The 14,991-nt window shown below is 39.8% G+C and overlaps 1 protein-coding gene across 1 annotated transcript in view; it reads right to left on the bottom strand.

Moving 5' to 3' along the window:
- F5 (coagulation factor V) overlaps nucleotides 1-14,991 on the bottom strand; it is a 114,619-nt gene that overhangs the window by 8,504 nt on the left and 91,124 nt on the right. The window contains exons 14-21 of the mRNA XM_073563806.1: nucleotides 13,114-13,872; nucleotides 12,675-12,849; nucleotides 12,291-12,527; nucleotides 9,668-9,887; nucleotides 7,974-8,153; nucleotides 6,040-6,156; nucleotides 3,003-3,074; nucleotides 2,102-2,196 (exon numbers count right to left, since the gene is read on the bottom strand). Of these exons, the coding sequence (XP_073419907.1) occupies nucleotides 2,102-2,196; nucleotides 3,003-3,074; nucleotides 6,040-6,156; nucleotides 7,974-8,153; nucleotides 9,668-9,887; nucleotides 12,291-12,527; nucleotides 12,675-12,849; nucleotides 13,114-13,872 (1,855 nt within the window). The remainder of the gene's footprint in view (nucleotides 1-2,101; nucleotides 2,197-3,002; nucleotides 3,075-6,039; nucleotides 6,157-7,973; nucleotides 8,154-9,667; nucleotides 9,888-12,290; nucleotides 12,528-12,674; nucleotides 12,850-13,113; nucleotides 13,873-14,991) is intronic.

Below are 14,991 nucleotides of genomic sequence, written 5' to 3'. Positions count from 1 at the left end.
TTTATCCAACATCCGCACAATCTTGCGTTGAAATCTCTTGTCAATTTTTCTTTTCCGTCCACATCTAGGGAGGTTAGCCACAGTGCCATGGGCTTTAAACTTCTTGATGACACTGCGCACGGTAGACACAGGAACATTCTGGTCTTTGGAGATGGACTTGTAGCCTTGAGATTGCTCATACTTCTTTGCAATTTGGTTTCTCAAGTCCTCAGACAGTTCTTTAGTCTTCTTTTTCTTTCTTTTCTCCATGCTCAATGTGGTACACACAAGGACGCAGGACAGAGGTTGAGTCAACTTTAATCCATGTCAACTGGCTGCAAGTGTGATTTAGTTATTGCCAACACCTGTTAGGTGCCACAGGTAAATTACAGGTGCTGTTAATTACACAAATTAGAGAAGCATCACATGATTTTTCGAACAGTGCCAATACTTTTGTCCACCCTCTTTTTTATGTTTGGTGTGGAATTATATCCAATTTGGCTTTAGAACAATTCTTTTTGTGTTTTTTCATTTAAGACAAATTAAATGAAGATAATAATACCAAAGAATTTGTGTTTGCAATCATTTTCAGGAAGAAACTGAGTATTATCTGACAGAATTGCAGGGTTGTCAATACTTTTGGCCACAACTGTATACAAGAGGTCAACTAACTCAGCCGAGGGCAGGAGGATAACTGACACCAGACCTAGGTCCAGTGAGCATAAAATAGCCGCCCTCTGCCATAGAGAGGCAGAACAATTAACCCCCAGTCTGACCAGGATGGGTCAAAGCAAAACCCCGTCCTGGATCATGACAGTCAGCACCTTAAACTGCCAGATCAGCTGGTGAATAGTGATTTGCAGCATCTGGGAGGGGTGACAGCACACACTCCTAGAGAAAACTAGAAAGAAAATTGTCCTCCAAGCAGAGATTTCACATACTACACTCAAAAAGCAACAACTATGAGTATTTCTGCAATGGGGTAAAGCAGTGCAAAATGAAAAAGAACAGCACAATCAGGGGAACTTGGGGATTTTAGAAGGCATTTAACTTATTTTTTTTTAGAAAGTCAAAGGTTCTATTTCAATACTTCAGCACAAATCTAACTGGTTGTTTGTTACTGCTTATCAGTCTGGAGTCCAGTCTGGTTAGCTCACAGAGCATTGCCAAGGTGCAATTGTATCCTCAGTTGAGAACAATATGAACTGTTTTTATTTAAACTTTCTACTTATCCCATCACTAAGTTTTTCAGAAGTTTGTGTAAAAATGTAGTTTAATCCTAGCACGGGTCATATTTAAATTATTTGGACGATCCTCATCTATGAATAGTATAGCCCAGTGCACAATTAACACTCTCGGGGAAGAGTCAGATGGTTGTATAACGAGAATCGTAATGCAATGCTTGCACTGGCCGACTCTACCGACTTAAGCATGACAGCATGTTTTTCTATGTAACTGTCACGCTCGGGTTGGGAGTGAAACCAGCCAGTTCAAGCATTGCATTGCGATCCTCGTACGAGTTATATGGCTGTCTAATAGAGATGAGTGAACATCATCTGCTCCCTCCTTTTTCGGCAAGCTATAGCACTTACCGAAGCTGCAGAGGGAACCCGGATACCTGGAGCGCTCCCAATGATCAGCTGTTCGGCGCAGTATCTGCATGTGTCGCGGCTGTGTGACAGTCAGAACACACAGGCTCTCCATGCACGTGTTGTGACTGTCAGACAGCTGTGACACATGCAGCAGCGGCGCCGAACAGCTGATCATCGGGAGCGCTCTAGGTATCCAGGTTACCGATGCAGCTTCTTCTGTAGGTGCTATAGCTTGCCGAATAAGGAGGGAGAGGAAGATATTCGCACATCTCTACTATGTAACTCTTCCCTTAAAATCATAGGAGGAGAAGGAAATTGTAGAACTTTACTACTCTCTTCACATGATGGGTTGGAAATCCAATGACAGTATTAGTAAATCAACCCCATGACATAAAACTGTCAGATGTGAGAAGGACAAGAGTAATTCAGCTATTCAGACTAAGAATTTATAATGAATATATTCATTTATTTTCAACAAGAAGAGATCTTATATGTGGAGAGAGAATGATCATTTCAGCAAATGGAAGTACCTGAATCCATGGCAGTGAGGATCTATTCAGATGTGCGTTCCACGCGTTGTATGAGCCGACATTGTTCAGCCGGGCTAACTTGGGCTCCCAAGGATCTATATAAAATAAAAAGAAAATATATCAATTTATTTGATGTAATTCATTTAACGTAATCTGCATTTTTTGCTGTCACTCTGGGGTCTATATCTTAGAAATGGAAACAATAAACTTGAGGCAATATTCTCATATATGTTCTGTTACCCTTCATAGTTTATAGGAATATTGACATGACTATTTTTTAAGAATCAATTGTCTGCAGAAATATATGTATATCAACAACGACGAGAAGTGTCCATTTTTTATGCTATTCACGGATCAAACTCACCAATGTTATTCTAATTCTGTCCATTTGACTATTTCATAAAAGAAGCTTGGTAACCTCCATTAGTTTGTTCGTGAAACACTAATGTTAAAAAATGACACACTGACCAATCGCTGATGAAAACCGGATCCAAAACACTTTTAAAAATTGGTCAGTTCTGACGGCCATATTGAAAATCAACACCGCAAAGCGGAAAATCGACCACGTACACTGACTATAGTAGGTCCGCTTACTACAATGTGTGCACATGGAAAGGTTATAAACCCATCTGAATGAGCGGTCATTTCTATTGCGATCACAAGTTTCCTAAATATACACAGACATGTGAGCAATCTCATAGTCTCATAGTCATACCCACAAGATTCCTATTTTGTTTCTCTCACTGAGAGCACTTTATATATTTTTTTCTACTGGCTAACACGGTACCAAACCACTTTTTTCGTTTTATCTCATAGTCTATAATGTGTATGTGTGATAGCAAATGGAAAAATCAGCTACATGAAACACATATCTGATTGAACCCTTACTAATTTTACTTACCTATATAATGTGATGCTGTAATCTGCTCATCAGATATTATTCTGCTTGCCATGCCAACTGGAAAATTACATCCTAACGAAAAAAACTAAAATGTAAATCTTATGTAAAATATAATATAAACTACATTTCTGTTGAGTAGATGATAGCCCTATAATAGGACATGTTTATACTGGAAAAGTTATTAGACATTACCAATGCCAGGCAGCTTGTACCAAGGCAAGAAGATCACAAGATGCATGAATATGATGTTATTTGTTAGATATTACATATTATACCCAAGAGAAATGTTCTACTCATATATAGTGGTAAAAGTTTGGGCACACCTGGTCAAAAGTTATTGTGAACAGTTAAACAAGTTGAAAATAAAATGATCTCTAAAAGGGCTAAAGTGACACATTTCCTTTTGTATTTTAGGCATTTTTTTCATCTTTTACATTTTAAAAATTACAAAAAGGAAAGTGGGCGATGCAAAAGTTTGGGCACCTTGCATGGTTAGTACCTAATGTTTACAAATGACAGACTAATATGGGGGTATCAAATAATTAGCATAAGTTTCACTAAATACACTTTTTAATATAATAATTAAAACTACCTATTTTAAACCAACAACATAAAGTGACAAAACAGAAAACATTGTAATGATTTAATACAACATAGACACACCTTCCACCAATATATACAGAGGAAGATGTCCCACAATAGGTGGTCCAGCCTAATCACCGTATCAATTTAGGGATAAATGTTTACAGGGAGGAAATGGGCAAACTTTTCTTGAAATTGTCACCTACCTATGCCTCTAGGGTTGACACCCTACAATCAATGAAAATGGCAATCGCTCCTTAATGGCTGACCCTGGTGAACCCTAATCTATCTAGAATAGATAAGTAGATTCTTAAAAATCTATCTGTATCCCTAAACTGATTAGGCCGGACTGCGCCATCTTGGCAACCTCATCTACTTCTTTACATCGGCAATTAATGGAATGCCATGTAAAGAAGGAACCTTAGTCTCTGTTTATCCTACATGAGCCATGAGTAATTATGTGTGCACAACGTTCCAATGTTCTTGGTCTGGTATCTGCGATTAGGGGGCCTCCAGCAAAAACAGACGTTTATAGTGGTCCATAGGGCCCAGAAAATTTTGGAGATTTGACTACTAACCACTCTCCTCTAGATAACTCCTTGAATATGAAGACCCCTATTATGGGAAATTTATGTGGTATAGTCCACAGGAAGTTTAAGCCTTTTTTGAACTCTGGATTCTTATCTTTTCACTGTTGATGTACACAGTGTTGATATACTGTAGATGGGAACTTGGTATGGTACAACAAAGGGGCGGGATGCTGCTCCACTTATTATTTTCTCCTCTGAAATGTTAAGAGTTAAAAGTGAATCTTTTAAAGAATGGTAATATGTAGGGGTTACCCCTTGGATTTGAGTGGGGTATGGTTAATTTAGGTGGCAGAAAGCATCTTTACTATACCAACATATATATACAAAAATACCCCCTGAGTGGAGCAGGATCGGTTTTATTGCAGGGGTCCACTGACTGAGAAAAGTAAACGACTAATGTCTCCATGGAGACGCGAGTACCGTGCGGATATTGTAGCCAGATGTGACGCTACCGTCATGGCATGCGTTCCACATGTTGAACCGCACAATGTCCCGCTTCCGGGTGCCGTGCACTCTATGTGGTGAACCGCATGACATCGCGCCTAGTAACTATGGGACAGGAGGCCACCTCCGGAGTCTGGATAACTACAATGTCATCTGGTGCCTCGGTATGAGAATGGAAAAAGGGAGGTGACGTCAGACGCTGAGGGAAAGAGAGTCTGCATATGCCCTTTTTGAAAGAAGTCAAGTTACAGGGCTCACCTATACCATCTATCTCCAAAGGGTTGTGACACAACTGATCACATTTACACCCACTAAGCAATTTTCTACTTTTGTTCCCCTGATGAATCCCTTCCATTGGGGAGAAAATGTGTAGGGAGAAGAACCATTTATACATATATGGTGGGGAAACAGTAGCAGTTTATACTTGAGTACCGTCCTTGTAAGGAAAGGAGCAATGCAGGGGCACGACAGGGAGAAAGGGAAACCTCCCCCCCATATACACATATTCATTGCTCCTATTATATGAGATCCTGCTACCAACATAACTCTACGGATGGGTGAGACCAAACCATTCTTTTAATGAGTACTGGTTGAGCACTAACACTTTATGTATGTGTTTATTGTAATTGTGTGTCACGGTTTCCTATGTTATGTCCGGGGTTGACAAACTTTTTATAATGAATTAATAAAGGTTATTTTTTAGACATTGTTAAGAGAGACTCTCCAAACTATATTCCTCTTTTCTGATGGTCATTCGTTTTGTTCACAGTGAGATAGCCAGTGGAGTTTGGAGGAGGACAGAGGAGTCTGGCAGAGGCTCTCTCATACTGTAGGCAATACAGGAAAGTCCGACTGAGCTCAGTGTTCCTATTTATCGGGTACTTTGGAGACATAGCTGACAGCTTTCACCTGAAGGATCGTTTGGCTATCTATTGTGTATGGGGGCTTTATTTTGGATTTATTTTAATGTTCTAAAATTTTGGAGGGCAAACGAAAGATAACTGAAAGTAAATGTATAATTTTGGCTTAGCCTGCCACTACAGATGGTGAGTTCCAGGCATCGATTTGGTCAGCTTTGGTCAGATGCTCAACACTAGATGAAGCCATGATAGTTTTGTCATATAAGAAAGGCACAAATATGCACCCTAGAATAGAAAATTGTCAACTCTAGCACCCCCAAAGTCATAGAGTCACATTAGTTACAGGAGACCCATGTTTTTCTAGGTTTGCAATTAGTTGGCCGCTATGTAACAAGCTGACAGAGTCAGAGGCAGCTACTTCCCTGCATCTTTGTAATGTGAACCTTATATTACTGACACCTATGGCGTGTAGACGACAATCTTGTATTTTTCAGGCTCTAGTTTCGATAAAAGCGTATTAGTAAACCACATGGCACGTGTTAGGTTTTTTTTTACATTTACCTTCTTCTGCAACATTGAATAATGTTTTCATTCCTGCTTGCTGATATTCTGCAACTTCAGTATCGAGCAGCCAGATACCGGCCCTTGCTGGCTTCATTTCAACTGTGGCAAATGTACCTAGGATAACACAGAATAGTACTTGTAAGGTTAAGTTCCCATGAGGAGCACTTGTCGAGTTTTGACACTGTGTATCTTTTGCTATGCAAACAACGCAACATCTTACAGTTCCAGCAAAGTGGATGGGATTTATAGAAATCTCACGCCTCTTGTGCGTCTTTGTTTTACACCGGAAACTGACCTGTGATGTGTGTTTCAGATCCATAGCATGTCAATCCCTCTTGCAGTAAATTTACATCTTATTTGCAAATTTTCCCCATAGACTTGAAAGAAATGAGGAAAATCCGCAGGTAAAAAGCGCATGTTTGTTTTTAGTGCATGGAAATGCAGTAAAAACACATGTAATCCACACATGACTCTATCCATAAAGTTTTATCAAATCCAAACACCAGGACATATCCAAAACAAAGTAGCTTTATTTAAAACATAACTTGAAGATGGCCGGACCATCATTGTAAATACATCATTGTAAATACACACCTCTACTTTGTATCTCCCCCACCTCATTGTAGATTGTAAGCTCTCACGAGCAGGGTCATCTTATTTTACTTTAATTACTGTATTGTTAACATTGTTACTTATGACTTGTGTTTTGAAACTGTTAAACCGAATATGTTGGCGCTATATAAAGATTATTATTATTATTATTATATTAAAAAAAGCAGCTAAAATAATACAATAAAAATGCACGTAATAAAAAACACAAAAACGCAATGAAAGAGTAACCTAATTTAGCTGATGCATACAGGAATGCTGCAGAAAGATCTACAACATCAGAAACACACCACATTTTAATCATGGGCACACAGCTTAACAGGGAAGACATGACAACAATTGATATGAATAAGAATTACAGAAATGTCTGAGCTTGGCTATTAACGACAGAAGAAAGGAAAAGCCAAGAAAGATCTAGTGGTGGCTTGGTGACTTGTAATAAACAATGTATGATGATGTAAATGAAACAACACCACAGAACTCAATGATTGGCTGCAGTGGTCATATGCAGTCATGACATCACTGCTGCTGCCGTATCAATAAAGACCGAGCCGCAGCAGGGATGCAGTGCTGGAGCAGTGGGGGGTATGTAATGCTATTACAAAAAAGATGCCTCTGCAACAAAAAGGAAATTAAGTCCGCATGATTCCTTTAATGGATCTGCTTAAAGGGTGTCTCTGATATTTTCAGCTTATTTGCATATAAGAAAGATTTGAACTCTTCCGGAATCAATCACCAGATTCCAGATATCAAGGTATCATTTGAATCAACTTTGTATGACCTACATGCCCATAGAGACAGCTTAGGAGGATTGATCCTACTATCAGATGCCATTTAAAGTAGGTCTGACACCTGATACATGCTCCCCATTCCGTGGACAACATGCATCAGGCATTGGCTTTATGATCTCAACAATGTATGTTTTAACCTGAAACGCTGCGGTGTTTCAAAGAAAAGCATACTTTTACTATGTCCTCCTGAATAAACTCCAAATTCCTTGGCGTTGGCTGGTGTTTTTTCAGGTGGCCTTATCCATATCCATAACTCTCTGACCTATGATACTATACCATAGGTCCACCAAGACCTAGTATTTTGAATTCCTTTTGTAAGTCTAATTCTTGCACGGTTTTCTTGATGTTTTTTAATATATTTCATAAAGTACTAGATTTATAGGAATTATACAACCCTGGGTGCAAAGTTAGACAAGCATAATAAAAAATGAGGATAGAATATGCACAGCAAGGTATTGGTTAAAGACAAGTGATAGACGTACAGTTACATAACTCTACAGATGTACAGATGAGGTATGACATTCTACTTACCAGGCATTAGGGGGTAAGCTGGATGCCGAAATTCTGCATTTATTCTTTCTGTCATCGTTTGACCATGGAAATTAATTACATGCATATCTTTTGGTCCTCCCATGTTTAACATGTGCCATCTCACCAGTTCATTTTGATGCATATTGAAACCTTGAAGGTTATATGTAATTCCATTTATGGCTGGAAATGAACAGAGAGAAATAGGTATCGTACGATAATTTTTTTTTTTTTTTTAGCAATATGTGAAGTGAAGCACTTGTTATATTGGTAAATCTTTTCATGTGTATGAATCAACATATATTTGTATCAATATACACTCACTGGCCACTTTATTAGGTACACCTGTCCAACTGTGTGTTAAGACTTAATTTCTAATCAGCCAATCACATGGCGGCAACTCAGTGCATTTAGGCATGTAGACATGGTCAAGACAATCTCCTGCAGTTCAAACCGAGCATCAGTATGGGGAAGAAAGGTGATTTGAGTGCCTTTGAACGTGGCATGATTGTTGGTGCCAGAAGGGCTGGTCTGAGAATTTCAGAAACTGCTGATCTACTGGGATTTTCACGCACAACCATCTCTAGGGTTTACAGAGAATGGTCCGAAAAAGAAAAAAAAAACAGTGAGCGGCAGTTCTGTGGCCGGAAATGCCATGTTGATGCCAGAGGTCAGAGGAGAATGGGCAGACTGGTTCGAGCTGATAGAAAGGCAACAGTGACTCAAATTGCCACCCGTTACAACCAAGGTAGGCAGAAGAGCATCTCTGAACGCACAGTGCGTCGAACTTTGAGGCAGATGGGCTACAGCAGCAGAAGACCACACTGGGTACCACTCCTCTCAGCTAAGAACAGGAAACTGAGGCTACAATTTGCACAAGCTCATCGAAATTGGACAGTAGAAGATTGGAAAAACGTTGCCTGGTCTGATGAGTCTCGATTTCTGCTGCGACATTCGGATGGTAGGGTCAGAATTTGGCGTAAACAACATGAAAGCATGGATCCATCCTGCCTTGTATCAACGGTTCAGGCTGGTGGTGGTGGTGTCATGGTGTGGGGAATTTTTTCTGGGCAATCTTTGGGCCCCTTGGTACCAATTGAGCATCGTTGCAACGCCACAGCCTACCTGAGTATTGTTGCTGACCATGTCCATCCCTTTATGACCACAATGTACCCAACATCTGATGGCTACTTTCAGCAGGATAATGCGCCATGTCATAAAGCTCGAATCATCTCAGATTGGTTTCTTGAACATGACAATGAGTTTACTGTACTCAAATGGCCTCCTCAGTCACCAGATCTCAATCCAATAGAGCATCTTTGGGATGTGGTGGAACGGGAGATTCGCATCAGGGATGTGCAGCCGACAAATCTGCGCCAACTGTGTGATGCCATCATGTCAATATGGTCCAAAATCTCTGAGGAATGCTTCCAGCACCTTGTTGAATCTCTGCCACGAAGAATTGAGGCAGTTCTGAAGGCAAAAGGGGGTCCAACCCCTTACTAGCATGGTGTACCTAATAAAGTGGCCAGTGAGTGTATCTACCGTGCAAGTTCTGAAATGGAAGCCTCTGGTATAAGCTATGTAGATGTTTTGCAGTGAGCTAGGGCCACAGCTTTATGACTTGATGGTCCAAGTACAATATTCGGTATATTCACTATACTGCATAAGAATTTTTCTTTGCAGATACTTCTCACCATGAAAGTTGTGACAGTTCATCCCATCTGATGATTTTTTAATTTCATCATTGCACATGTTCTTTGAGTTCTTATCAAAGTACCAGCTTTTTTCTTCTTCAAAAGTCATGAACAGCAGCGTAAATTCCCGAGCATCCAGTGGACGGCTGGTGTCTTTATCAAGAGTCCCAGTTTTGCAGATGATCAGGGGCCCAATAAGGCCAGAATGAATATCCTTCTCCTAGTAAAGAGATATAAGACAGATAAATATACTATACTGGCCATTTATGGTCAGCTGACTAGTTGTCTTTCATTTTACAAAAATGGTGGTCCATAAATACGATTGTCCTAGATGGATAGGGGACATGCTTTGATACCTCTTTGCATCTGAAAGTTGCTTACTTTGGTTGATTGAGATGAACGACATTATTCCTTTTCTCTGAAAGGGTTGGAGGTAATTTTGTTTTATATAGAACTCCATATTCATTATTAAATGCCATAAACACCTTCATATTGATTGTTCTATTGGTTCTTTGATTTTTAAATGCAAAATTAAGCAAGAAACTGTTACCTACAAGATCTGGCACAAATCTGGCTCTGATGGCTCCTTCTGCTTTTTCGCTCCTTTCTTCTAGACTTAGTTTTTTTTCCCTTCTTTGTGATAGAATAAAATAATGTTTTTTTTTTACGATAGCTGGGCATACACCTGTAAGAAGAAGGACCGGACCAGGAGTACCTCTTTTGCGCTGGGTCCGGAACTGTCGGGGCTGTCTCCTCTGTTGTCCGGGGGAAAGCTTAGAGAACCGGACCAACCTTTGCACTTAGCAACAGCAAGCGCAGGAACAGGGAGACTTGGCGTGAAGAGACAGCGTGCAACAGAAAGGGGTGAGTGCTCCTTCCCTCGAGCACCTGCACAACGCAGGCCTGCGCCAAAACATCCCCGCTGCTGCCAGCAGAACTTGTGAGAAAAGACGTGCAGAGCGCCCCGCTGATTGTGACTAAGCAAGAAGCTGAATGCTCCGGTTCGTGAGTACCGCGCGGATGCTGCTTGAGAGAGACCGAAAGTGGAACTGCTATCAGCGCTCTGCTTCTCCAGTATACTTTTGCCAGACAACGTTGTGATCAGACTGTTTGGTGGCTTCCATCCTTCCAGCCACACTGGTACATGGACTAGGGGCTCAGCAGAAGGTACCGGAGACCAACCGCTGCCACCAGAAGACGGATCACCATTATTTCCAGGACCTACGTGGACAATCGTCGCATCAGTCGTTGTTGGCCCCATCACTGCTTCACAACACCCACGGCCTGAGGATCAGCGGATAGGGTAGTTAACTCCACAAGAACTGTCCCTACTGTCTTCACTGTTCTTTAACCCTACCCACAATTTCACCATTGAACTGGTTTATTCCCCGTTTACCCATTTACCTCCCTGAGTGGAGTATACCACTGTTGATTAAAATCCAGTTATCCCTTGTTCTGTCTCCTGCCTGTCACTGCATCCCGCAACCTACTTACACACCTACTTTTCATTTGCAACTTTTCTCTTTGGCAACTAACGGTTTGTTATTAACATATAGACCACAGTCAATATTAAGAGGTTGCTCTTAAAGGCTTATTCGCATGTTCTGATATCGTAAAAATTAAAATGTAGTAAAAACAAGCAATTTTACAATTTACTTGTTAAAGTCCTTAACAATTAGGATTTAAATCCTCTCAGTTCTCAAAAATGGAGTAATTTTGTTATGCCGCGATACCTAGGTTGCAAGCCAACAGTGCCATTTGTCAGCAGTGGTCAAATGTGAGCATTGTCCACAAGCTGTTTTCAATAAAGAAAACTCTATATACTGTACATATAGTAAAACCAAATAGCCCAATACCTTACAAAAGACAAATGGCAGTGACCTAAGTGTATGGTCTGCCATAATCAATGGTTCCACTCCATGAACATATGCATACAAGAGGAGGAAGCGGAATGACTGAATCCAACGAGTTATTTAATTATAAAAGTATGAAAATTTATTATAATAAATATATATAAAGAAGCAAACAGTGGCCGTGATATAATTACACATAGAATATGACGGCAAAAAGCCAGGAGAGGAGATACATAGGAGTCATGAAAAACACCATCATACTGAGTTATAACCGCCCTTGTGGGGTACACAGCGGTAAGAGTTCAGCGGTACAACGTTATGCCATAATGGCAGAAAAATCCTTAAATGCGAACGCTCACCTGATGGTGCCATTATGGCATAACGTTGTACCGCTGAACTCTTACCGCTGTGTTTCCTCTCTATTATGCGATACCCGCCGTGGGAGCTTCCCATCACTTTTGCATGACTATGGTCATGATAGAATTCTATATAGGCAGTAGCATTTAACTTGTACCCCACAAGGGCGGTTATAACTCAGTATGATGGTGTTTTTCATGACTCCTATGTATCTCCTCTCCTGGCTTTTTGGCGTCATATTCTATGTGTAATTATATCACGGCCACTGTTTGCTTCTTTATATATATTTATTATAATAAATTTTCATACTTTTATAATTAAATAACTCGTTGGATTCAGTCATTCCGCTTCCTCCTCTTGTATGCATACTGTACATATATTAGTTGATAATCATGTACAGGTAAATTCCTTACCGGGTTAAGTCCTGAGTGATAGGCCCATGTCTTGCATGCAGAACCATCTGGCTCAGGTCCTGATTGCTTTGTAGCATACCACACATAGACATAGGATTCCTGAGGATGCACAGCTTCGTCTTTCTTTAGCCACTCCGGAGTTTCATCATCATACCTGTAGCCCTCTGATGACTTTTCATAAGATACCCCATGCGCATGAAGGGAGTACGGCCGTGAAGCTAGATTTTTAAAAGTCACCTATGGACCCAACACAAAATGTATCATGATAATTCTAATGTTATACTGAAGGTAACAGGCAGATAATAGACAATTTACTAAAGATCATCGGACTGATCTACTAATATTCTAACTTTTTTTTACGTAAATATGGAATTGAATTCTTACTTGGATAACATCCTCAACTTCAGCTCTAATCACAGGTCCAAGTATGCCAAGATGTTCTTCATATTCACCCTCTACATCTCGTTTTGTAAAAGTGCCGTCGAGATATTGTCGAAATACAACTTTTTTGTATATGTTCTGTCCTGTTTCAATAAAAGGTTTCTCATTTACCTGATTTCTGTGGGAAAACAAACATCTGTTCAATTCTTTGATCTTTGACGTTTTAAGACGACCTATTAGTTCAAGAATGTGCAGTTGTATTATTATTTTGTACCCACTGCTCCCCTAAGTATTCTCTTTTTTGTTTTTTGTTTTTTAATCCGTCATGTGATTCCATTGTTGTGGACAACTGTATTTATGGGTAATTTTCATGGTCTCTACAATAGGCACAGTGCGGAACTATTGTAACTGAGAAAGAACAATATAAACATATGTACCGTACCTTCTTGAGCCTCCTGTGTAGTCCCACTGCACTTCCTCAACCGCAATATAGTAATTTCTTTTCATTCCTTTTGAGGTTCGCATGAAATTTTCCACTATTCTATCTGGATTCGTGTAGCGGTTTACATCATCCTCCGTCTCTATTGTATACGGCTCTTCATATATAAGATATGGCGGTTTGGTTTTCCCTTCATCGATGAAGACGCTAACATCATGATCATACTCTGCATAATCACCTTCAAACTTTCTGGATACTCCAATTACAATTTCAGATTTGCGTTCATGAGGATTGTTTCCTCTGGGTTGTAAACTTTTGGGATTATGCCCTCTTGGACTAAACCCTCCAGGACTAAATGTCCTATTAGCTAAATCGTTGTGCACAGAATTATTTTGTGCCATGTATTCATCATACGAGGTCTCATTTATCTTAAAGCCACGTACGTTTGTTTGGCCGTTGTTCCCAGTAGTTCTTTTTCCTTTCATTTTCTTTTTTCTTTTCAGATACATGACAGTGGTCTCATTTATACTGTTATAAGTCTGAAATGTATTCATCCTTTTGTAATATACTTTTTTTTTCCCATTATTATTGCTGGCTTCTACTGTCACGTTACTTGTAGTTGGGAGAGATGTATGTTTAAGTTCTTTGATATTATCGGCTACAGTTTCATTAGGCATTACATTTTCATTCTCTTTAGCGTCTGTTTCATCACTTTGTTCCTGGAGAAATACATTTTTGATGATATCTCCAAATATGTGAGCACTGAGGAAGAGAAAGGTAAGTAGCATTAGTGATGGTGATAGTGAACTTTCAGGACCAAATAGGTGGAGGTAACCATTATCAGACTCTTTGCCAAGTATTGCCACATCCTCAAAAAGGAAAAGACCTTTACCTAGAGACAAAAATTTGGGGGGCCTTGCCCTTTGTTAGTGTAAAGCAGGGTAGTGTTTATAGGACTTTTATGGTTGTCTACTTTCTCCTTGTGTCACAAGACTTCCTTATGTATGGAGACTTATAGGCCAATATATGTTCCATGGGAAAAAAAGAATGATAATTACTTTTTCAAAAGTAAAAGAAAGCTGTTTCTCTAATGCCATCCTTATAGTCACATCCAACCCTTTAACCCCTTAACAATCTGGAATGTACACTTTAGTCAGATGTTGCTATGGGGTATATGGTACAGTCTCAGGAGCTGAGCCCACTTCATTTGAGGTAAATCCCATCCGTGCTACATAGCCAGCATCTGGCTGTAACAACAATGGCTGGAGGGAGCTCCAGGTATAGTTTTCTATGTTCTTTTTTAAAAAATATATACTTTAAAAATCCAGCGCGGGACCATAGCCAGAGATGAGAGTAATCCAGCTCTTCCCTGGCTGCCTTTTCCCAGAGCTGCTAGAAGGGATCGACAGGTCTCTCCAAGTCCCTCTCTTTATTATCACAGTGAAAATACTGGGTAGGGGAAATTAGAATATAACTTGGACATAGAAGCTCAATGGGAATAATAATTCAGTTCAGTGACCTGATTCCGGTTCTGAATGGTGCTGCATACTACCTCGCATACTTCTAGTGTTGTAACACCACACGTTACCATATTTGTATAGGCACCTCAAAAATAAATGTTATGAGAGGTCTGTTTCTCTAGGTTTAAATGAGGATCTGTCACTGGGTCAAAAGTAGCCACATTTTGCTCATATGTTATTTGTGCTGCTCTCCTGAATATAGTTTTTTTTTAACTCCCTTTGTAAAAACTATAAAAGTTAGAGCTAAATATAAAAGCCCCATAAATCTCTGAAACTAAACGGCAGATTTGAAAAATAAAAAAGCAAAAAAGAAAACAACACAGATTATTTAGGGGGGCTGCAGGAATAAAATAATAATAAA

Source organism: Dendrobates tinctorius, unplaced genomic scaffold, assembly GCF_039654945.1.
Source record: "Dendrobates tinctorius isolate UK_male_01 unplaced genomic scaffold, ASM3965494v1 ptg000398l, whole genome shotgun sequence".
NCBI lineage: Eukaryota > Metazoa > Chordata > Amphibia > Anura > Dendrobatidae > Dendrobates > Dendrobates tinctorius.
This window is presented reverse-complemented; position numbering and strand designations above follow the sequence as displayed.